Source organism: Scyliorhinus canicula, chromosome 8 (assembly GCF_902713615.1).
Source record: "Scyliorhinus canicula chromosome 8, sScyCan1.1, whole genome shotgun sequence".
In the NCBI taxonomy this organism is placed as follows: Eukaryota; Metazoa; Chordata; class Chondrichthyes; order Carcharhiniformes; family Scyliorhinidae; genus Scyliorhinus; species Scyliorhinus canicula.
This window is the reverse complement of record NC_052153.1, coordinates 163,221,749-163,245,241: the sequence shown is the minus strand read 5'-3', so window position 1 is coordinate 163,245,241 and position 23,493 is coordinate 163,221,749. Positions and strand designations below refer to the sequence as shown.

Genomic DNA, 23,493 nt, shown 5'->3' with positions numbered 1-23,493 from the left:
CATAGACTTAGCAGCTCAAAAATGGGTATCTATGAGGCGCTGTGGGCCATCATCAGGAGCAGAATTATACTCGGCCATAATCTGTAACTTCATGACCCAGCATATCCCCCACTCTAACATCACAACCAAGCCAGGGGATCAATCCTAGTTCGAAGAAGAATGCAGAAGGATATGCCTGACCAACATCAAGCTTACCTAAAAATAAGGTATCAACCTGGTGAGGCTACAGAACAGGCAAGTCAAGTCAAACAACATAAACAGCCAAAAATAGAGCTAAGCAATCCCACAACCAACGGATAAGATCTAAACTTAGCAGTCATGACACATATAGCCATGAATAGTGGTGGACAATTAAACAACTCACTGGAGAAGGAGGCTCCACAAATTTTGATGACGGAGGAGCCCAAAGATAAGGTTGAAGTATTCAGAACAGTCTTCAGCCGTTCGTGCCAAGTGGATGATCCATCCTGGTCTCCTCTGGTGGTCTCCAGCATCACAGGTGTCAGTCTTCAGCCAATTTGATTCACTCCACATGATATCAAGAAACAGTTGAAGGCATTGGATACTGCAAAGGCTATGGGCCCTGACAATATCCCGGCAATAGTACTGAAGACTTGTGCTCCAGAACCTGCTGCACCCCCAGCCAAGCTGTTCCAGTGCAGCTACAACACTGGCATCTACCCGGCAATGTGGAAAATTTCCCAGGTATATTCTGTACACAAGAGACAGGACAAATCTAGCCAGCCAATTACCACCCCATCAGTCTACTCTCGATCATCAGAGAAGTGATGGAAGGGGTCAGCAACAGCACTATCAAGTGTCATGTATTCAGCAATAACCTGCTCAAGGTGCTCAGTTTGGGCTCCGCCAGGGTCTCTCAGCTCCTGACTTCATTACAGCCTTGGTTCAAACATGGACAAAAGAGCTGAATGCCAGCAGTGAGGTGAGAGTGACTGCCCTTGATATCTAAGCAGCATTTGACCGAGCATGGGATCAAGGAGACCTAGCTAAACTGGAATCAATGGGAATCAGGGGAGAAACTCTCCTCTGGTTGGAGTCCTACCTGACATAAAGGAAGATGGTTGTGGTGATAGGAGATCAATCATCTCAGCTTCATGATTTAAAAAAAAAAAAGTTTTTGGGACATGGGCATCACAGGCTGTGCCAGAATGTATTGTCCATCTCTAATTGCCCTTAAGGGGCAGTTAAGAGTCAACCACATTGCTGTGGATCTCGAGTCACATAGGCCAGACCAGGTAAGGGTGGCAGATTTCCTTCCCTAAAGGACATTAATGAACCAGATGGGTTTTTACAACAATTAACAATGGTTTTGTGGTCCAAATTCCAGATTTTTATCGAATTCAAATTTCACCATCTGCAGTGGTGGGATTTGAACCTGGAACCCCAGAGTACACTGGTCTCTGGATGACGAGTTCAGTGACAATACCACTATGCCACTGCAGGGGTTGCTCAGGGTCGCATCATAGCCACAGACATCTTCAGCTGCTTCATCAATAACCTTCTTTCCATGACAAGGTCAGAAGTGAAGATGTTTTTGCTGATCACTGCACAATGTTCAGTGCCATTCATGACACCACAGATACTGAATGAGTCCATGTCCAAATGCAGCAAGACCTGGAAAATATCCAGCTTGAACTGACAAGTGGCAAGTTACATTTTGCCACACAAGTGGCAGGTGATGACTATCTCCAAAAAGGGGTGTTCCGCAGGGATCAGTGCTGTTCGTAGTATATATAAATGATTCGGAGGAAAATGTAACTGGCAATTCCACCAACCTTTGTTTTGTCTGCAAACTTACTAATCAGTAAGTTTGCAGACAAAACAAAGGTTGGTGGAATTGCGGTTAGCGATGAGGACTGTCAGAGGATACAGCAGGATTTAGATTGTTTGGAGACTTGGGCAGAGAGATGGCAGATGGAGTTTAATCCCCGTAACAGCCTCCCCGAACAGGCGCCGGAATGTGGCGACCAGGGGCTTTTCACAGTAACTTCATTTGAAGACTACTCGTGACAATAAGCGATTTTCATTTCATTTCCAGACATATGTGAGGTAATGCATTTTGGAGGTCTAATAAAGGTAAGGAATATACAAGTGGTAATAAATGGTAGAACCCTCAAGAGAATTGACAGTCAAGAGAGATCTAGGTGTACAGGTCCACAGGTCACTGAAAGGGGCAACATAGAGGGGGAAGGTAGTCAAGAAGGCAATATCGGGTAGGGTTCCCTTGTCAGGCACTCAATACCTGATTAAGGAACACAGCATTGAGAATGCGGGGTGGGGGGTGGTGCTTACTGAGAGGCCTCCACTCCCCTTTGCCCTTGTTGCCAATGTTCCTCACCCCTTGTCAGTGATGCTTACCTGGCAATCCTCATTCCATCCTCCCTCACCTGTTCCTGGGATTATGGTGATCCTGCCTCAGCTGTGTGTAGTACTAGCAGCAGTCAATGTCTCCCAGTAGAACTGCTGGCCTCTGCTGAGGCACTTGGTAGCTGGGACTTCTGCCTACACAGGCCTTGATCATGAGCAAGTCCCACCACTACCCAGTTAAGTGTCTGATTAGCAATTGGGGCAACACAGAGCTCTCTTGTGAGACATCTGTCTCCTCCATTAAATGCCATGAAGTACAAACCACAACAGTGCATTTTAATATTCTTACAGCCTGCAGTTATTAACAACATTCTGTAAAGCAGGATTTTGTCAATTCAAATGTGTAGGGTCCTGTGCTGTTCATACCTGGCCTGACTTGATAATGTGTTGATAGCTAAAATTGCTTTCAAATTTGTAATCAAATTGATTGACGCAACCTTTGCAGGGAGTACTTTCTAATGGATTGCATCTATTCCCCGGTATCATAATAGTCTCCATTTATTATGATTGAGTAGGGCAACGACTTGAAAAGGTGACAATAATCATGTACGCCGCCACATTGCAGTAACTAAGTAATGTGCAATGCATAAATTATTCATCCCGACAACTTGTGTATGCTTACAGTTTATGGGATTTTACTGTTGTGCTCTTGATGTGCTGGTTAAAATATGTGCTGCTTAAGGGCACAGGGATAAATATTTTAGATTTTTAATAAATTGCCCCCTTCTCCTGCAGAGTTTCTTTTTGCGACACTAGACTTCAATTGCCCAGACTGCTAATAACACATGCGGTTCAACAGTCTATCTGATCATGTGATTTTCAGCCTCTGGGATTTCCAGGAACATTTGATTGCTCACAATTATCCATCTCTGGAACAGTTTGTCGTCACTTTAGCTTTACAAATACTTTAACCAATTTTAGACAGAACAAAGAAAGTCAGGGCGTGGGAATTTATTGTGAAACACATTTTTACCACATAACTTGCACAACTGTACATATCGTCATGTATTTTTCCTCTATTTTCTTTCCCCTCCCTATCTAGCCCCTTCCCACCTACATCTGTGACTCTTGCAATGCCCTCATCACCTTGACAGTTTCCTGGCTCTCTTCACCATGGGCATCTCATCCAAACATATGAACAAGCAGGAGGCTTAGGCCCTTCAGTCCTTCGTGCCTATTCCGCCATTTAATAATGGCTGATCTGATAACCTCAGATCTGCTTCCCGCCTGCCCCCAATAACCTATCATTCCCTTGCTTGATAAGAATCTATCCACCTCTGCCTTAAAAATATTCAACGACTCTGCTTCCACCATCATTTCAGGAAGAGGGTTCCAAAGACTCACCACGACCCTCTGAGTGAAAAGACTTTGCCTCATTTCCATTTTTATTGGGCGACCCCTTATACAGCCCGATCTATCTACATCTCGGGGCTGGTTTAGCACAGTGGGCTAAACAGCTGACTTGTCAAGCAGAACACGGCCAGCAGCGCGGGTTCAATTCCCGTAGCAGCCTCCCAGAACAGGCGCCAGAATGTGACAACTAGGGGCTTTTCACAGTAACTTCATTTGAAGCATATTCGTGACAATAAGCGATTTTCAGCTTCGTCCCCCAGCGAGACAGCCTGAGAGCTCTCTGCTTCATCCTTGAAATGATGAGTGCCTTACCACCACCCTCATCCACCTGACTTTAATTCCTTTAACTCTGTCCGCTTCTTTGAAATGTTGCTCTGGGTACCCAAGTGGTATCCTAACTACCTTGCCTTTTTATGCGATATGTGGAATATTCCTTGTTCCTGTTCTACTCAGGACACCTCCCCACCCCCCAGGCGCCCATCATCCCTTTTCTGATACATTAATGACTCACTGCTGCCGTTTTCAGCCCTTGCCCTGAACTGAAAAACTTTGTTTCTGATTTCCATTCTTCTCTCATCTTCAAAGGTCCCTCTCTGATGCTTCCTTTCGCTTAGCTGATATCTCTGTCTCCATTTCTGCAGAAACTACTATTCACCGCAAACACACAGCCTTCCACATCTGCCTTGTTTATACATCCTCACGCACATTTCCTGTAAGGATCCTATTACACTCTTCCAGTTTCTCAGTCTCCCATCACATCTGCTCTGGTAATGCAACTTTGCATACTAACGCTTCAGACGTTGCTTCTAGTTTCCTCAGCTAATGATTCCCCCCCCCCCCCCCCCCCCCCCCCCAACCCACTGTGGTTGAATCAGGACCCTCAACTACGGCAATTCCATTTCCCACACTTTACCCTTGCCCCATCCCCTACAAGCACTATAAGGTTCCCTAATCCCCACCTTCCACCCTATAAGTCCCCATATTCAATGTCCTCCACCATTTCCACCACTAGCATGATGCCATCACCAAAGATTTTCCAGGGGCCACTCCCCTTATGATGCTGCTATCTCATCCTCAGACACTCTACACCAGATGAATTGCAAGCAATTCGGGAACATAGAACATACAGAACATACAGTGCAGAAGGAGGCCATTCGGCCCACCGAGTCTGCACCAACCCACTTAAGCGTCCACCTATCCCCGTAACCCAATAACACCCCCTAACCTTTTGGGACACGAAGGGAAATTTAGCATGGCCAATCTAGGAGGAAACCAGAGCACCTGAAGGAAACCCACGCACACACGGGCAGAACGTGCAGAGTCCGCACAGACAGTGACCCAGTGGGGAATCGAACCTGGGACTCTGGTGCTGTGAAGCCACAGTGCTAACCACTGTGCCACCGTGATGCCGTAACATAACTCCCCCCCCCCCCCCCCCCCCCCCCCCCCATCTTATTGAAGGCAAATAGGGATGGCCAATAAATGAGGGCTTTGCCAGCAATGCTCTCACCCCAAGAGGTGAAACTAAAATAAAGATCTGGTAACTGCTTGGCAAACCATCTTTCTTCCATCTGCAAATGTGACCCCCACCCCCACAACCCAAAGATGTGCCGGTTAGGTGGATTGCCCACGCTAAAATTGCCCCTTAGTTGAAAAAAATGAATTGAGTACTCTAAATTTAAAATTAAGAAATGGAAAAATAGAGAATGTAATAAACTAGAATCCAAATATCAATGGATTCTTTTTGTAAATGTGAATGGTTTTAAGATTTGTGTGCGTGGCAGTGGCAGACATATTATCTGTGGCCCGTGGCTTTGTGGGCCTGTTCCCGTGGGTGTAAACCCCGTTATGGGGCCGCTGACACTTGCGAGAGGGCTACAGTGGGATTTGCACCGGGGAGATCTCAGATCACGCCTGTCCCCCACCGGTGACACACTGAGGCTCACGTCCAGAATAAATTTGCATTGATTTGAATATTCCTAAACGGCGTAGTTCCGAGGGTTTCAGATGTTTTGCGGGAATTACTACTGCTCTCCAGTATTCGAGATGACCATGCCGAGGGTGTGGAGACCAGTGTGGCGCTTGGTGGTCTGCGACACGGTCAGCAGGGCACTGGCAGTGCTGGGGGTGAATCGCCGATGGGCGGGTGGGACAAATGCAGGGTTTTAGATATCCTGGATTATAAACATTTGGCAATTTAAGGGTTAAAAGCCTGGGCTAGAGTGTGTTTGACTGCAGTAGTCATGTTTTTGAAATAATCTTGTTTTGAAAGAACAGAAAGCTTTTAGGAGCCAGAGGTGAAATTGACCATCGTAACAGCCTGGGCGAATGCACTGTTATTTGACTAGGGGGAGGCCCTGAGGAGTTAATGTGGTTTCACTTTGGGGGAATGGTGTCATTGCTGGGTGGAGCTAAGGCATTTAGACATTTTGAGAAAGCTTTTGAGTTGAATTCTGATCTGGCTACCCTTTAGACCACAAAATAAGTATTTTGCTCTCGCAGTAGGATAGTTTAAAAAAAATGATTAACAATATTTAAAGCAGTGCAGCCTTGTCAGAGGACTAGAGGGAAGCTGAAACAAACCAGTTGAAACAGCTCTTTGAAGTCATCCAGCCAGTGTCTGCAGGGATTCTAACAGGAGCCAAATCTGTTCTGGAAAGCAAGTTCTTATAAGGAAGTAACAAGCAAGTTAGACAAAGGAGAACCAGTGGATGTGATTTATTTAGATTTCCAGAAGGCCTTTGACAAGCTGCCGCAGTGGAGACTGTTAAATAAGTTAAGAGCTCATGGTGTTCAGGGTAAGATCCTGGCATGGATAGAGGATTGGCTGACTGGCAGAAGGCAGAGAGTCGGGATAAAGGGGTCTTTTTCAGGATGGCAGCCGGTGAATAGTGGTGTGCCTCGGGCCTGTGCTGGGACCACAACATTTTACAACATATATTAATGATCTGGAAGAAGGTACTGAAGGCACTGTTGCTAAGTTTGCAGATGGTACAACGATCTGCAGAGGGACAGGTAGTATTGAGGAAGCAAGGGGGCTGCAGAAGGCTAGGACAAGCTACGAGAATGGGCAGTGAAGTGGCAAATGAAATACAATGTGGAAAAGTGTGAGGTTATGCCCTTTGGAAGGAGGAATTTAGGCATAGACTATTTTATAAATGGGGAAATGCTTCGGAAAGCAGAAGCACAAAGGGACTTGGGAATCCTTGTTCATGATTCTCTTAAGGTTAATGTGCAGGTTCAGTCGGCAGTTAAGAAGGCAAATGCAATGTTAGCATTCATGTCAAGAGGGCTAGAATACAAGACCAGGGATGTACTTCTGATGCTGTATAAGGCTCTGGTCAGACCTCATTTGGAGTATTGTGAGCAGTTTTGGGCCCCGTATCTAAGGAAGGATGTGCTGGCCTTGGAAAAGGTCCAGAGGAGGTTCACAAGAATGATCCCTGGAATGAAGAACTTGCTCTATGAGGAACGTTTGAGGACTCTGGGTCTGTACTCGTTGGAGTTTAGAAGGATGAGGGGGGATCTTGTTGAAACTTACAAGAAACTGCGAGCCTGGATAGAGTGGACGTGGAGAGGATGTTTCCACTTGCAGGAAAAACTAGAAGCAGAAGACACAATCTCAGACGAAAGGGACGATCCTTTAAAACCGAGATGAGGAGAATTTCTTCAGCCAGAGGGTGGTGAATCTGTGGAACTCTTTGTCTCAGAAGGTTGTGGAGGCCAAATCACTGTGTCTTTAAGACAGAGATAGACAGGTTCTTGATTAATAAGGGGATCAGTGGTTATTGGGAGAAGGCAGGAGAATAGGGATGAGAAAATATCAGCCATGATTGAACTTTGCTGGTAGGGACTGCTGGTTTTCAATCATTTGTGCCAGATTGGCTACAGCAGTCACAGTATGTGGAATTTTATGCTCGTGGAAGACTAGATGGGCCAAGTGGCCTAATTCTTCTTCCATGTCTTATGGTTTTATTAATCTGTGCCATTGGGATGTAGGATGGATTGAGAGCTGTATGTTTTTCCTTTCTTATTTAATTGGGAATAGCGATAGTCATTAAGGGTATTGTATTTACTGTATTTAGTATTATTGTTTAAGGGGTAATTATCAACTATTTTAGGGTATGATGCAAAGGAGTTTCATAGAATCATAGAATTTACATTGGGGAAGGAGGCTATTCGGCCCATCAAGTCTGCACCGGCCCTTGGAGAGAGCACCTTACTTAAGCCCAGCAACCACCCTATCCCAGTAACCCCACATAATCTTTTGGACACGAAGGGACAGTTTAACATGGCTAATCCACCTAACCTGCACATCTTTGGATTGTGGGAGGAAACCTGAGCACCCGGACGAAACCAACGCTGACATGGGAAGAAAGTGCAAACTCCACATAGACAGTCACCTGAGGCCGGAATTGAATCCGGGTCCCTGGAGCTGTGAGGCAGCAGTGCTAACCACCGTGCCGCCCCAGTGTAATATTGTGTTAATAATAAAGTTTTGTTTTGATATACCAAATCCTCATTTCTTTGTGCATTCACTCCTGGAATGAAGTTTTCTTTCTGCACAGTCTCATAAAATAAACTAAAATACTGGGGGTTTTGGTCCAGTACCCTGTTGGGATACAGCCACTGTTGGGGTATGATCTGGGGTCATATTGGGTGGTGGGGGGATTGGCAGCGATGGTGGATGGGGGTGGGGGGGAAAATTTGCCACTACAGATGGGAGGGGGCGGATGGGAGATCGTCGTCGCTGATGGATGGGGTGGGGGGGGGGGGGGGGGGGGGGTGGTGAGGGGGTATTTCCGACAATGATGGATGGGGAAGGAAAGTTGCAGGCGATGTTGGATAGTGGGGGAGATTTACCACAATGTTGGATCAGGTGGGTGGTGAAATTGTTAACGGTAATGGATGAGGTGCGGCGGCAAGGGATTACCGGCGATGATGGATAGTCTGGGGGTGGGGGTGGTTGAGGGCAATGATGGATTTGGGGATGGGGGGGGGGACGATTGGCAGTGATGATGGACGGAGGTAAGATTGCCGGCGATGATGGATAGTTGGAAGATTGCCAGCAATGATGGGGGAAGTTGGGGGTGGATTATCGGCAATGATAGTGGGGGTAGGATTGCAGGCGATGATAGATAATGGGGTTGGGGGGCGGATTGGCAGCGAGGATTGGTTGGGGGCTCCTGATGCCAGTGGGGGAGTGGAAGGGAGGCTGTCGCTTAATTGTGAGATCTGTGTGGAGCCGGGACTACTGGTGTCTAGGCCACGCCTGTCAAGATTGATGTTGCAAAACAGTTTTTTTTTGGACCAAGTGGCAGAAGATCTGGAGAGAAAAACTGGCTGTCTCTCTGGGGAGAAACATGCCGCTTTTCAGTCAGAACCTGACACTTTGCCATTTTGGGGGAAAATCCCTCCCCATGTCTCAAACGGTTAGACTGTACTTCTTTAGTCTTGCACTGATTGAAGAGGTTAGGCACCAGCAACCAATCTTCATATTTTACCTAGTTTTGGGGGATGGGGGTAGGAGGGTGGGGGGGGGGGGGGGGGGGGGGAATGGGGGGGGGGGGGGGGAATGGGGGGGGGGGGGAAGAGTGGAGGCCAAGTAATCTATCTCTTCTCATTTAATTCTCGATCTGCGAGTTTCTTACTTGAAAGTGCCATTTGTTAGTTTCTTTTCTGTTCAGCGTCTTCTTGAGGGCTCATCTCCTGGGGCCTGTATGTTTCCTCCATACCTGAATTAAATGGATATTCTTCAGGTGAGAGCCTGAATAATGAATGTTGTCAGGCTTGTATTCAGGGGCCGTCATCAGCGAGACCTTCTCTGTTCAGAACCGATCTTCATAAACCTGTCGTAGAGTGAAATGTTGCTGATTAACCAGTTGCCCTAACCCCATAATTCTGAAACTACTTGTATCACTCTGAGTGCCATCCCTGCTGAGACCGGGTAACTTGGACAGGTATCAAATTGGGTTGTACGGCCAAAATGCTGCCTTTGCTGAGCGGGACATTGAAGATGTTCGGTTTGTTTATATAATTCATGTGCAACTTTGTCTTTCATTTATTGTCTAATTAGTAATTTAAACTCCATTTTTGAATGCTTTCATTTTCCTTTTAAATACAGATGTTTAGAGAGTTGCATTAATTTTGTTTAATTACTCTGTGGGTTCTGCTCTAAGTTTGTAATTGTATTGCAGCTGCAAAGGAGAAATACATTTTCTCTAATTTGAGTACTTTCATTTTTCAGAATAGTTCCTCTCCCACCACTCTAATGAATCAAACATTCTGATGTGCATCAATAGGATCTTCTTGCACAGTTGAATGGTCCCCGCACACCCTGAACAATGTTCAGTTGGCCCCATTACTCTGCATTTTCAGATTCACCACACCACCGATGATCCACTTATATTTCTTGTACAGTGTTCGAGCCTCGTGCATAATCTATGCTAATTTCCAGCTGCAAAATGATTTATTGCAATGTTTTTCACATTCAACTACCTCCTGATGTAATATCTTTAATACTTAATTTGCTGCAATGCGTTTGGTTCCAGTATCGATGCTGTGGTGTTCACTGTGCTTTTTTTTTTACTTTTACCAATTTGACAGCTCATTCTGCAGTATAGTTTGCACAGTATTCCCTTTTCTCTTAACGGGTCACGGTTACATTTTCCCTAATTTCCCAGAGCAGTTTCTCAGAACGCTATTTTGCAGTGATTTCCCTTGAGTGTTTGAAGGGACTTTGCTTGTGATCTTGTTTCTGATGTGCCACCGATTGTTTAAGTTTGTTTCAGTTGGAACTCTGGAAGCTCCTTAAATTCTCAGGAATGCAATGACGGTCATTTATCTTCAAAAGTGAATGGAAACGCACTTTCCAAACAACTTGCACCTTTATTGTAATCAACCGCCCCAAAGCGCCTTTTCAGGCAGAATTTGACACCAAGCCGCGTCAGGCAATATTGTGGTGGATGGCCTAAAGGTTGATTAAAGAGGTGGATTTTAACGAGCATCTCAAGTGAAGAAAGTGGGGCGAAGATGTTCAGGGTGGGAATTCTCGAGCTTGGGGCCAAGGCAGCCAAAGGCCCGGCTGCTAATGGTGGAGCAATTAAAATCGGGGAATTAGATGAGTAGAGATGTTTTTGAGCATTGAAGGGTTGGCGATTACAGAGATGGGGAGGATTGAGGGCATGGAGAGATTTGAACACAGGGAATAACAGGGAATTCCCGTAACAGCCTCCCCGAATAGGCGCCGGAATGTGGCGACTAGGGACTTTTCACAGTAACTTCATTTGAAGCCTACTCGTGACAATAAGCGATTTTCATTTTTCAATAGAACTCCAAAATCAAAGTGTTGCTTGACAGCAGCAACACAATTATTTCACCTTGTTCTTCTTATGGTGTCTATCAGTGCTGTTTAATATTGGTTTGAGCGAGAGAGTAAGCCTATGGGAATTCAGTAAGAGTTCAGTGTTGATGCCAAAACACTACATTTAAAAACATTTTTTTTTTAAGAGTACCTAAATCTTTTCCCCCCCCCCAATTAAGGAGCAATTTAGCGTGACCAATTCACTTACCCTGCACATCGTTTTGGGTTGTGGGGGTGAGACCCACGCAGACACGCGGAGAATTTGCAAATTCCACGCAGACAAGGGCAAGATCGAACCCGGGTCTGCGGCGCCGTGAGGCAGCAGTGCTAACTACTGCACCACCGCGCTGCCCGAACACATCACATTATTGAATGAGATTAAGGAGCAACTTCATTAGATTGAATTTTAACCCCCCTCAATTTGTGAGACAGGAGTGCGCTACAGTACCAGTTAAAATGAAGCATGTCTGTTTTGCCTTCAGTTCCTGCCGATTTCCCATTTAATGCTACTGATTTTAATGGTAGATGAGACTCCCAATATTTTAACTCAGCAACTATGATGGAACAGTGATATAAGCCCAAGTCAGGATGGTGCATGACTTAGAGTGGAGTATGTGAAAAGAATGGCACCCCTACCCATCTGTTGCCTGTGTCTTTTTAATGTGGAGGTGACAGTCCTGTCATGTGCACTGTGCCCAAGGCAGATCCTTGGCTCAGTATCTGCAAGTGCTTCATCAGAGTTTTTGTCAGTTGTGGATTTCCATTGCTTTCCACTGGTGGTGGCAGGTTGGAGAGGAAACCCAGGAGGCTAACTACAGTGCATCCTGCTGATAGCCCAAACCCCTGACACAGCAGTGGTGACATTTTAGTGGTGACAGTGTAGGGTAGTGGTTGTGATGCCTATCAAAGGACTGCTTTGGCATGAATGGTGTCAATGTTCCGAGTGTTGTTTCAGCCTGCTTCATTCCTGGCAAGTGGGAGAGTGCACCCACAATCCTAATTTGCATGCTGTAGGTGGTGGAGTTAGTTTAGGGCGAGAGGAGGTGAGCCAGTTTCTGCAGAATACCTGATTTCCGACTTGCGCTAATAGCCACAGGATTTATGAGCAGGTTCAACAGAGTTTCTATTCAACAGTAACCCTAGGATATTGATGGTGGGAGACTCAGTGATGGTAATGCCATTGAATGTCATGATCTGGTGGATAGATATTCTCTTGTTGGAGACGGCACTTGGGTGATGCAAATGTTACTTGCCACTTAATTAGCCTACATCGCTGGATGTTGTCCAAGTCCTACCGTGTGCCAGCATGGACTGCTTCATTATCTGAGGAGTTGTGAATGGAGCTGAACCCTCATCAGTGCACAGCCCCATCTCTGACTTCATGATGGAGGGCAGATCATTGATGAAGTAGCTGGACCACAAATATAGCTCTGATGGACACCTGCAGTGATGCCCTGAGGCTGAGATTGCTGGTTTCCAAACCACAAGCTTGATCCATTGTGTTAGGTATGACTCCAGTCAGTGGAGAGACATCCCCCTGATTCCCATTTACTTCAACTCATTATCGCCAAAGTTGCTCAGATGCTGCCTTAATATCAAGGTCAATGCCACTTAGAGTTAATTTCTTGTGTCCATGTTTGGCCCAAGGCTACAGTGATGCCTAGAACCAGGTAGTCCAGTTGGAGCCCAGGCTGAATATTGGTGAGTGGATGCTTCTTGCTAGCAGTAGCAATGATCCCTTCCCTCACTTTGCTGATGATTGCTTAGGTTTGCTGCAGAACAGATCCAACATGGCCAACTATCACCATATTGTCCTGCACCCAATCATCAGCAACGTCCAACGTTGTCGCTTAAAGGTCAATTTTTGCGATGCGCTGAAACAGCTTGGCTAATTCATGTACTCCATTTTAAAGGATAATTTAGATACTATATGTGGGAAAGTGAATTTCAAATACCATTCGAGTAGCTGACACCACTTAAAGTGCAGGGCATATTAATCCAAGAATATGATGGTGAAAGCTGAACTGATTTTAAGAGGATTAAGGGCCTGTTTAATAAATAATTACATTTCATCAATTTGTGCTTTGCGACTGCTGCAGTAGCTTGCAAGCTGGTGCTTTGTTAGTGACAGTCTATTAAATATAGTTTAGAAAAACCTGTAAGATCACAAAGCATTTTCTAATAAAAATCATGGGTTGTACTTGATCCCTGTATGTTGAACAGTCTTATCGAATGAAAGAAGCAGGCATATTTTAAAACGCCCGTAACAAGTGCTCTCCTTGGTATTTTGAAACTGCATTGTAATGAAGAGGATTTTTAATGTGGTTGATTTTAAGTGCGTATGTGTTTGTGTTGGGATATACTGGTGCTAGTGACACGTCTGTTATTAATAAAACCGAAGATAAAGCAGATGATGTCACTGTGAGTAACCCACTTTCCTAATATTTTATTTTTGTTTGGCTAAAACAATTTCAGTGCTAATGGTTTGTATTTGGTGTGGTGTGGCCAGCTGACGTTGCTTTTGTGGCTCCTGACGGTGGAAGAACCCAAAACTAGCCCCCCCTCCCCAAGAGGGATTTAGTCCGTTCCTTTCAGAGAGGTTCATTTTGGCTCTCTGTCAGCGCCAGGATGCTGGCAGTGATTTTGTCATGGTTACAATAGAGTGTGGTAACAAACGGCAGCCATGAAAGCCCAACGGGAAAGACTCCGAATTCCGGGCTTGACCTTGGAGTAAGTATTCCTCTGTTTAATAAATGATTTGGAATGATTTTACGGTTGATATATCTGAGCCTGCGTGCTGACATTTCCTTTCTTTTTACTCTGAGGTTTCAGGAGGCACGTTTTGTATGTACATACTGCAGCTATGAATAATTACTGTATTTGCTTTACGCTACGGCACTGCAGGCTTGGTATGACAGGCAGTCGCATAATCAGCACATCAGAATCAGGAGGAAAAGCAACCTTGTTGGGGGTGGAAAATATATCTTGCCAGCGTATGGTAAATTAATGTATCTTCATGCCATGATCAAACGGAACGCAACAGTCGATCCTGCAGTTATTTGCTAATATAAAATGCAATGTCAATCCAACACTGTCTCGGTCACTCAGAAGTAGCAGGCCATGAATGATGCATAGCAAAAATTTGAAATTAAGAGACGGGAAAATATGAAATAGAATAACACCAACGTGCCTGCGACATAAAGGCTTAAAGTTAGCTGTTATAATTTGATATTTATTACCATGGGAATAAATGTATGGTTAATGAAGTGATTAATGTTGGTAATGCCGATCAATTCATGTTATAAAATCGATCTGCTATCGTACACATGTACCTGTGTACAATTTTAGTTTTTTCATTTCGCTTAAAATTATTTGAGATCCCCATACCCCCATTCTGCTCTCTCTCCCCCCCCCCCCCCCCCCCCAAAACCCCCAAGGCCATGTGTTGCAAAAAAACGTAGTTAACAACTTCCTTCTGAATTCTTATCCTGCTGTAAAAACAGCAGCTGCAAAGTATACTTTGGTTGACGTGCCCTCGGATTGATTTTGTTATTAACCCCTGGGGAAGCAATGCCCTATTTAGACTGGCTAAAATGAGAACTCAGCACATAGGGGAGGACCATCTTCTAACTCTATATCTGGTAAAGTATACCAGTCCACCAACACATCGTGTCTTCAGAGCTGTCAAATTAGAATCCTGACTGTAAATTTCCTTTTGAACATGAATTTCAAAAGGTAAAGGATATATTTTTTCAATCAGTATAATTCTTGGCATTTGTACTGGGCCTCTGATTCAGTTCTTATAATTAATTAATATTTAATTCAGATATCTGTAATGGAAGCTGAGCTGGTGGGAATGTGGGCCATCCTTTGAAGATGAAAATGGGTCAAGATGGGTCGGGGAGATGATCCCATTTCCCATGAAGTATGCCTGCTGTGAGCCAGCATTGAATCAGATCATTCCAGTGTCCATTGAGGCCTCAAAATCTGCACTTTCTGATTCTGAAATCCGAGAAATGATCAACTTGTGGCAAGATTGTATAAAATTATATATAGGCATAAAGTTACTAAATTCAGGTATTTTAAGAATTTTTAAATTGCAAGATATCTTCGTACTTGATTCCTTGGTGTTTTTGCACACCAATTGTGTTTATATTTTATTTTTTTAATTGCTTGTTCCATGTGAAGCAAGTATTGCACAGATGCATCTTAAGCTACATATATGCACCTAACTAGTTTGCACCATCATCTGAAGTCAATCTGTCATTTTATTTGGAATTACCTCCAAAGCAGTTACTTGTCTTTGCATCCCCATCCCATCTAATACATATTTGATCAGGACATTAATTATTTTGCTGAACAAAGAGACATGTTGCTGAAGTTTTTATCCTGTACTCATTAGGACAAATACAAGAATGCCAAATTTCAAATTATCACAATTTGTACTGCAGGAAAAAGGTTGTTTTCTGTATGACAACATTTCAGCCAATCAGAGTCAATTTGCCAACCAATCAGCCCTCTTTTCTTCTGCAGGGTGAACCATGGTGATTGTTTAAAATTTGGCGTTCTTGCATTTGTCCTAATAACAAACGTTCCAGCAATGTCTTTCTTTTCAGCAACATTCACCAATTTAAAATGATCACCAGAATGTATAATTATACTCTTTATACCTTTTAAATTAATGTTCTAACATTTAAATATATATTTATAGGTTAATTTCCATATCTATAAAAAAAATAAAGGAGCAAACATTGCTTTTGATGAATATGAACACAGAGATTGGGACAAATCAGAAAACCTTTGTTTGGATCTTAAAACTGCAACAGAAGGGTTGTCAAGTTTAAAGATGGCTAGACTAAATGTTAAACCCTGTAACCCACAATTAAACCTGTTTGATGATGCACAAGACACTATATTTTTTATTTTTATGGTGCAATCATTCAATTGGCTGAGAAATACCATAGAAAATGCATATAAATTTAACATGTTCTTGTTAAAATGTATTTTAATTATTTTCTGCTCTACATATTTTACTATTATTCATTGCTGGTGGGTATGTGTCCAAATGCAGCCTACTCCAGGTTATTTGCCTTTAGTGCAATGCAGTTTGCCAATAGATGCACAAAAGCATCCTGGGGTGGGTTGTCTTTTTTTCAGAGAAAGCCTCACTTCCACTTGATCATTGCACAGGTGGCCTAGTTTGTAAGTCAGTGAGGAATTGAGGACATGAACAATGGTCTTCCCACATCATTGTTCCGGACTGTAGTTACCCACCATGTAATTTTTGTCTATATTTTTGTAGTTTCAATCAGATAAACCAGTATTCTTGATCTTAACACAGATTAGTCCAAAAAGGTTTATCAATCTTAGTCTTGAATGTACCTGTGGACCCAGCATCCTCAGCTGTCTGGGATACAGAATTCCAAATATTTACAACTCCTTGAGAGTTGGCACAACATCGTGGGCCGAAGGGCCTTTATTGTGCTGTAATGTTCTATGTTCCATGTTGGTCCGAAACGGCTGCCCTTTCAGACTGAAACAATGGCTCCTCGTTCTAGACATTCCAGCCAGGAGAAAGGTCTTTAGGCATCTCAAGTCCTCTCTCTATCTTCTATGTTTCAATAAGATCCCATCTCATTTCTCTAAACTCCAGAGACTATGGGCCCATTCTACTTAATCTTTCCTAATAGGACAGCCCTCTTACCCCATAATCAATCCGTCAATTAAACTGTAAGCAAACAAGCTGAGGGAAATACACAGGCTAAAACAAGCTGAGGGAAATACACAGGCTAAATGAAGCTGAGGGAAATACACAGGCTAAAACAAGCTGAGGGAAATACACAGGCTAAAACAAGCTGAGGGAAATACACAGGCTAAAACAAGCTGAGGGAAATACACAGGCTAAAACAAGCTGAGGGAAATACACAGGCTAAATCAAGCTGAGGGAAATACACAGGCTAAAACAAGCTGAGGGAAATACACAGGCTAAAACAAGCTGAGGGAAGCACACAGGCTAAAACAAGCTGAGGGAAATACACAGGCTAAATCAAGCTGAGGGAAAAACACAGGCTAAATCAAGCTGAGGGAAATACACAGGCTAAATCAAGCTGAGGGAAACACAGGCTAAAACAAGCTGAGGGAAACACACAGGCTAAAACAAGCTGAGGGAAACACACAGGCTAAAACAAGCTGAGGGAAACACAGGCTAAAACAAGCTGAGGGAAATACACAGGCTAAATCAAGCTGAGGGAAATACACAGGCTAAAACAAGCTGAGGGAAATACACAGGCTAAAACAAGCTGAGGGAAGCACACAGGCTAAAACAAGCTGAGGGAAATACACAGGCTAAAACAAGCTGAGGGAAACACACAGGCTAAAACAAGCTGAGGGAAGCACACAGGCTAAAACAAGCTGAGGGAAACACACAGGCTAAATCAAGCTGAGGGAAATACACAGGCTAAATCAAGCTGAGGGAAATACACAGGCTAAAAAAAGCTGAGGGAAGCACACAGGCTAAAACAAGCTGAGGGAAATACACAGGCTAAATCAAGCTGAGGGAAAAACACAGGCTAAATCAAGCTGAGGGAAATACACAGGCTAAAACAAGCTGAGGCAAACACACAGGTTAAAACAAGCTGAGGGAAATACACAGGCTAAAACAAGCTGAGGGAAACACACGGGTTAAAACAAGCTGAGGGAAATACACAGGCTAAAACAAGCTGAGGGAAACACACAGGCTAAAACAAGCTGAGGGAAATACGCAGGTTAAAACAAGCTGAGGGAAATACACAGGCTAAAACAAGCTGAGGGAAATACACAGGCTAAAACAAGCTGAGGGAAGCACACAGGCTAAAACAAGCTGAGGGAAATACACAGGCTAAATCAAGCTGAGGGAAACACACAGGCTAAAACAAGCTGAGGGAAACACACAGGCTAAAACAAGCTGAGGGAAACACAGGCTAAAACAAGCTGAGGGAAATACACAGGCTAAATCAAGCTGAGGGAAATACACAGGCTAAAACAAGCTGAGGGAAATACACAGGCTAAAACAAGCTGAGGGAAGCACACAGGCTAAAACAAGCTGAGGGAAATACACAGGCTAAAACAAGCTGAGGGAAACACACAGGCTAAAACAAGCTGAGGGAAGCACACAGGCTAAAACAAGCTGAGGGAAAAACACAGGCTAAATCAAGCTGAGGGAAATACACAGGCTAAATCAAGCTGAGGGAAATACACAGGCTAAAAAAAGCTGAGGGAAGCACACAGGCTAAAACAAGCTGAGGGAAATACACAGGCTAAATCAAGCTGAGGGAAAAACACAGGCTAAATCAAGCTGAGGGAAATACACAGGCTAAAACAAGCTGAGGCAAACACACAGGTTAAAACAAGCTGAGGGAAACACACAGGCTAAAACAAGCTGAGGGAAACACACAGGCTAAAACAAGCTGAGGGAAACACACGGGTTAAAACAAGCTGAGGGAAATACACAGGCTAAAACAAGCTGAGGGAAACACACAGGCTAAAACAAGCTGAGGGAAATACGCAGGTTAAAACAAGCTGAGGGAAATACGCAGGTTAAAACAAGCTGAGGGAAACACACAGGCTAAAACAAGCTGAGGGAAATACACAGGCTATGAGGCTAGACTTGCAGCACAAGGGGGGAAAAACTCTCTTCTCTTTCACCCACCCCCACTCATTGAATGGAAAATATTTCCCCTCCATCCGACACACAAATCAGTTATCAAGCGCTCCTGTTTATAATTAGAATTCTAAATGTCTAACGTGCTGGATCTTCACTTTAACATGAACTGATTACAGTAGCAGCCAGTAACTTTCACAGGGAGGGTAGAAACTTCTTACTTATGTGAATTGTGACGCTAACCAGTGAATATTAATGATGAATTTGTGCGTCTGCAACACGTTTCAACTGTAGAGAATATGTATTCATTGTGAAAATCACCTGTATTATATCTTGCTTGACTCTACGCTTTGTTTTTACTGTAATGCTAATTTTTTCCCCCCTTTGTTTAAACCTAAGCCACTCTTCACATTTGCATATGTATTAGTGTATGGTTTTAAGTCCCTATTAAGATGGTTATTTGGCACTTCAATTTAATTGTGCAAAGTAATTTTCATCGCGCTAGAGAACAATACTAATTCAGCCACTGATCTACTGAATAAGTTAAATCCCATTCCTATTCTATGACATTCTGAATTTTACTGGTATTTTGGGGGTCACTTTCTGCAATCCTGTACATTTAGAGTGGGTTATGAGGACTAAGCATCAAATTTAATCAGCAATGTACATCTATGTTACCACTTCTAATGCAGTAAATGTTTCAAGGTGCTGAAAATGGAGGTGGGGAGCACATATAATTGCACAAAGATGGGGGACAGATCAAAAGATGGGGCAGTATATAAAAACGGCAAAGAATGACAGAAAGGTTAATAAGGAGAAAAACAAAAATAAAGTAAGAAAGCTAGGTGGAAACACAAAGACAGAGTTCAAGTTTCCATAGATATGTAAAGACATTCACTATAGAGGATACAAGTAACATCCCAATAATAGCTGTAAATCAGGAAATGGAAAAGAGGGGCGAATTGGGGAAAATTATAATCACCAATGAGCAAATTGTTGGAGCTGCAGGTTGACTAGTCCCCAGGTCCTACTGGACTTCATCCAAGGGTCCTAAAGAGGTGGCAAGAGGGTTTTTCAAAACTCCGTAGATTTGGGGAAAGTTCAATTACATTGACACATAGCAAATGTCACTCTTTTAGTCAAAAAGGGAGACAGCTTAATATCTGTCATTGAAAGAACATTAAAAGCTATTATTAAAGATATTATAGCAGGGTACTTAGAAAAATTCAAGATAATCAGGCAGAGTCATCACAATTTTGTGAAAAGGAAATCACAAATTTAACCAATTTATTAGAGTTTTTTGAAGAAGTAATGTGACCTGTGGATAAAGGAGAACCAGCGGATGTACTGTGCTTAGATTCCCAGGAGGCATTTGATAAGGTACCAAATCAAAGGTTATTGCGGAAAATAAAAGCTCATGATGCAGGGGGTAATATATTGTCATGAATAGAAGATTGGCTTGCTAACAAGAAACAGAGGGTAGGCATAAGTGGATCTTTTTCTGGCTGGCAAGATGTAAAGGGATCAATGCTGGGGCCTTAACTTTCCTGATAACACAAACAAAGAAAGGTAGGAAAGTAAGTTGTGAGCTGGACATAAGGAGCCTACAAAGGGAAATGGATAGGTTGTGAGTGGGCAAAGTACAGGAGTATAATGTGGGTAAATGTGAAATAGTCCATTTCGGCAGGAACAATTAAAAAGAAGCATAGTGGGCGGAATTGATCAATATTTTTTTCAGTGTCAGGCTCTGACTGAAGCTCGGCATGTAGTACTCCAGCTGTACAGCCGTTTTTTAGTTCCGATTTTGAGCATCGCTGGGGCGGGGGTTGAATTCAGTGGGCATAGTTTATGCCATCACTGGGGCGGGACCTGCTGCACAGAGATTGGGGCGAACGGTGCCCCAATCAGCAACAAAAGAAGCCCCCCCCCCCTCCCATTAGCATTGGGGATTTCTTTCTTTCACCCCCTGCAACCACACCACCACGGTCAGTATTGGGGTTCAACATCCAGGCTGATAGTGCCAGGTTGGCAGTGCCGACCTGTGCTGGGAGCAGTGGCAGCGGACAACATATCCCTCTTACCCCGGGGACTATACTAATCTTTGTGAGCCCAGCGAATCCCCTCGACTGCTTCATGTTTTTCCAAACTCTTGTAAACCTCGTTGACGTAAAGTCACGTTAGTGTAGTATGAATATTCAATGAGGGGGGGATCGGTAATGAGATTAAAATGTATTAACATGGGGTTCCCGCCCTTACTGAGCATGAAACTTGTTACCTCACCGGCGAGGTGTGTGGAAATTCTCGCATGTTTTTCCGCCCATGTCGCTGTTCCCACTGACGGCTAACGGGGCTAAAAATCACCTCCACTATCAAAATGGGGAGAGATTGCAGAACTCTATGATGTCGAGGGATATGCATGCTTTAGTGCATGAATCGGAAAAGGCCAGCATGGAGGTACAGCAAGTAATTAGGAAAGCTAATTAGAATGTTACAAGTTATTGTGAGGGAAATTGAATATGTTATGCTTCAATTATACAGAATACAGGTGAGACCACATCTGGAGCACTGTGTACAGTATTGCCTCCTTATTTAAGAAAGGATGTAAATGTTTTGGAAGCAGTGTAGAAAAGGTTTACTAGGCTCATGAGGAATGGGCTGATTGTCTTATGAGGAAACTTTGGACAGGATAGGCTTGTACCCACTGGAGTTTAGAAGAAGAGAAAGAAGCACCTTGATTGAAACATATAAGACCCAGGGAGTCTTGGCCAGGTGAATGTGGAGAGGATATTTTCTGCTGTGGGAGAATCTAGAATCAAGATTCAATATTTCAAAACAGGGACCACCCATTTAAGGCAGGTATGAAAAATAAATGTTTTCCCTGTAGCAATGAGTCTTTGGAAAGCTCTTCATCAAAAGGCGGTGGAAGCAGGGTCTTTGAATATGTTTAAGATAGAAGTAGACAGATTCTCAATAAGCAAGGGGGTGAAAATTTTCTGGAGTAGATTTGAATGTGCATTTGAAGTTACAATCAGATTAGCCATCGTCTTATTGACTCACGGAGCAGGCTTGAGGGACCGAGTGGCCTCCTCTCAATTTGAATGTTCACAGAGAAACTGTTGAGTCTCTCCGAATTAGAGATTGCAAAGAGGACATGAACTATCAGATGGTGAATGTGGTGGTTTTAATCTTCAAGACAAATACATCACCCCTCTACACTTGGTGTTGACAATGCTGGTGGAGCAGGTTGGACAGTGGCTTATCATGGAGAAACAGAGAGGGGTACGAGAATTAAACTAAAGAGAGTCAGACACAACAGTGCTTAACACGATTGAGTCAGCTCTTTCGATAAATAACTGCACTGGTCATGTATCCATTGCACTCAAATTTGAAGCACTGGGAGCTGACAGGGAAAAGAAGGAGTCTTAGTGGGAAACAACCTTGAGGATGCATGATTTCATGAGTTTTGGAAAAAGATGAGGGAATAATTAGTCGATCAAGCTTGAAAAAGGTACCTTGGTGGGTGCAAGATCAAGAGGAAGACTTGTGATCTGGAGTGGATTAGTTAAGGAGCTGGGGGAGAACTTTTTCTGCAAAGGTTTTATTAGAGGCTAACGAGACTGAATATGTGAGAGGATGAAATAGTTAGAGATGGTCGCATCAAGATCTCATTGGGATTACAAGAGGTTTTAATGTGGGGGTGGTGGTGGAAGACTGGGTGTAGGTACAGATGGATATAGGAAGAGGAATAGGCCATTCAGCCCCTTGAACCATTGAAGTAAGTCATGGTTGCTCTATAACTCAGCCCAATTCATTTAGCTCTGGACATCTTGATAAACTTTGAGGGAATTTACTTTTTAGGGTGAAATTGAGAATGTCAAATTCTGTCATTATATAGGATTCCATTTTATTTACTGGTATTTTGAGATCAAATTCCACAATTCTGCATACTTTTCCAAGCCATCAGCCGTTGGCCTAGCTGATTTAATTTTTTTCCACATTTAGAAACCTTTAAATCTACAAACAGCGCAATATAAATCTTGAGGTTTGTTAATATTTGAACAAAGTGCAACTTTTAACCACAAAGAGTAAGTGAAATGTATGAAAAAGATGCCTCTGAGAAATGTGTTTAGTAGCAGCCTTCTGTTCTCGAAAAATCAGCTGAAATATTTACATGGCTCTTAAATGTCTTCAAAGAAGGAGACACCGGGATAACCATTTCAATCTTAACTGTCAACAGCACTTCCTGATAAATTTATAATACCTAATGGCTGAATTCCAGCAGGAAATATATTTTTAACAGTGTTTGTCAATTGTTGCAGCTTTTTATGTTATCCATCTATTCACTGTGGCATGATATAAAGAACAGCCAGTTTTCTGATTAGATGTGACATTTTAACTTTCAGCCTGACACCAAGAAGCTTGAGCCCTACTCCCACAAGTCCTTGCAGTCCATGTAGTCCACTACATGCTTTTCACTTTTGGAGGTAAGGGTATGATATTGTTTCGGCCTGCCTAGGGAAAGTTCAATTGAAAATAATGTTTGCTTGTGCATTGAGGACGGACATCCAGTCTTTAAGATTAAGTGTCCGCTGTCAGCTTGATCGTTTTATTCCTTATTTCTGTGCAATGGTCTTTTTGTTGTTATGTCTTTCGTTTGACAATTTTCTTCCTTAGTTTTCTTTTGCAGCCTGTTCTGTGTATTTTCATTGACCACACTTTCATTTGTCTCATTTTTTGTGTTCCCATTCCA

General features: G+C 43.3%; 1 protein-coding gene across 12 annotated transcripts in view; it reads left to right on the top strand.

Moving 5' to 3' along the window:
- LOC119970652 (microtubule-associated serine/threonine-protein kinase 4-like) overlaps nucleotides 1-23,493 on the top strand; it is a 588,463-nt gene that overhangs the window by 279,148 nt on the left and 285,822 nt on the right. For 5 of the 12 annotated variants that reach the window (XM_038805604.1, XM_038805602.1, XM_038805601.1 and 2 more), the window contains one exon: nucleotides 23,147-23,227. The exons of 5 other annotated variants lie outside the window; for them this stretch is intronic. In XM_038805604.1, the coding sequence (XP_038661532.1) occupies nucleotides 23,147-23,227 (81 nt within the window). Of the gene's footprint in view, nucleotides 1-13,678; nucleotides 13,835-23,146; nucleotides 23,228-23,493 lie in introns of those variants that run through there. 2 more of the 12 variants (XM_038805610.1, XM_038805609.1) reach the window with 1 other exon arrangement.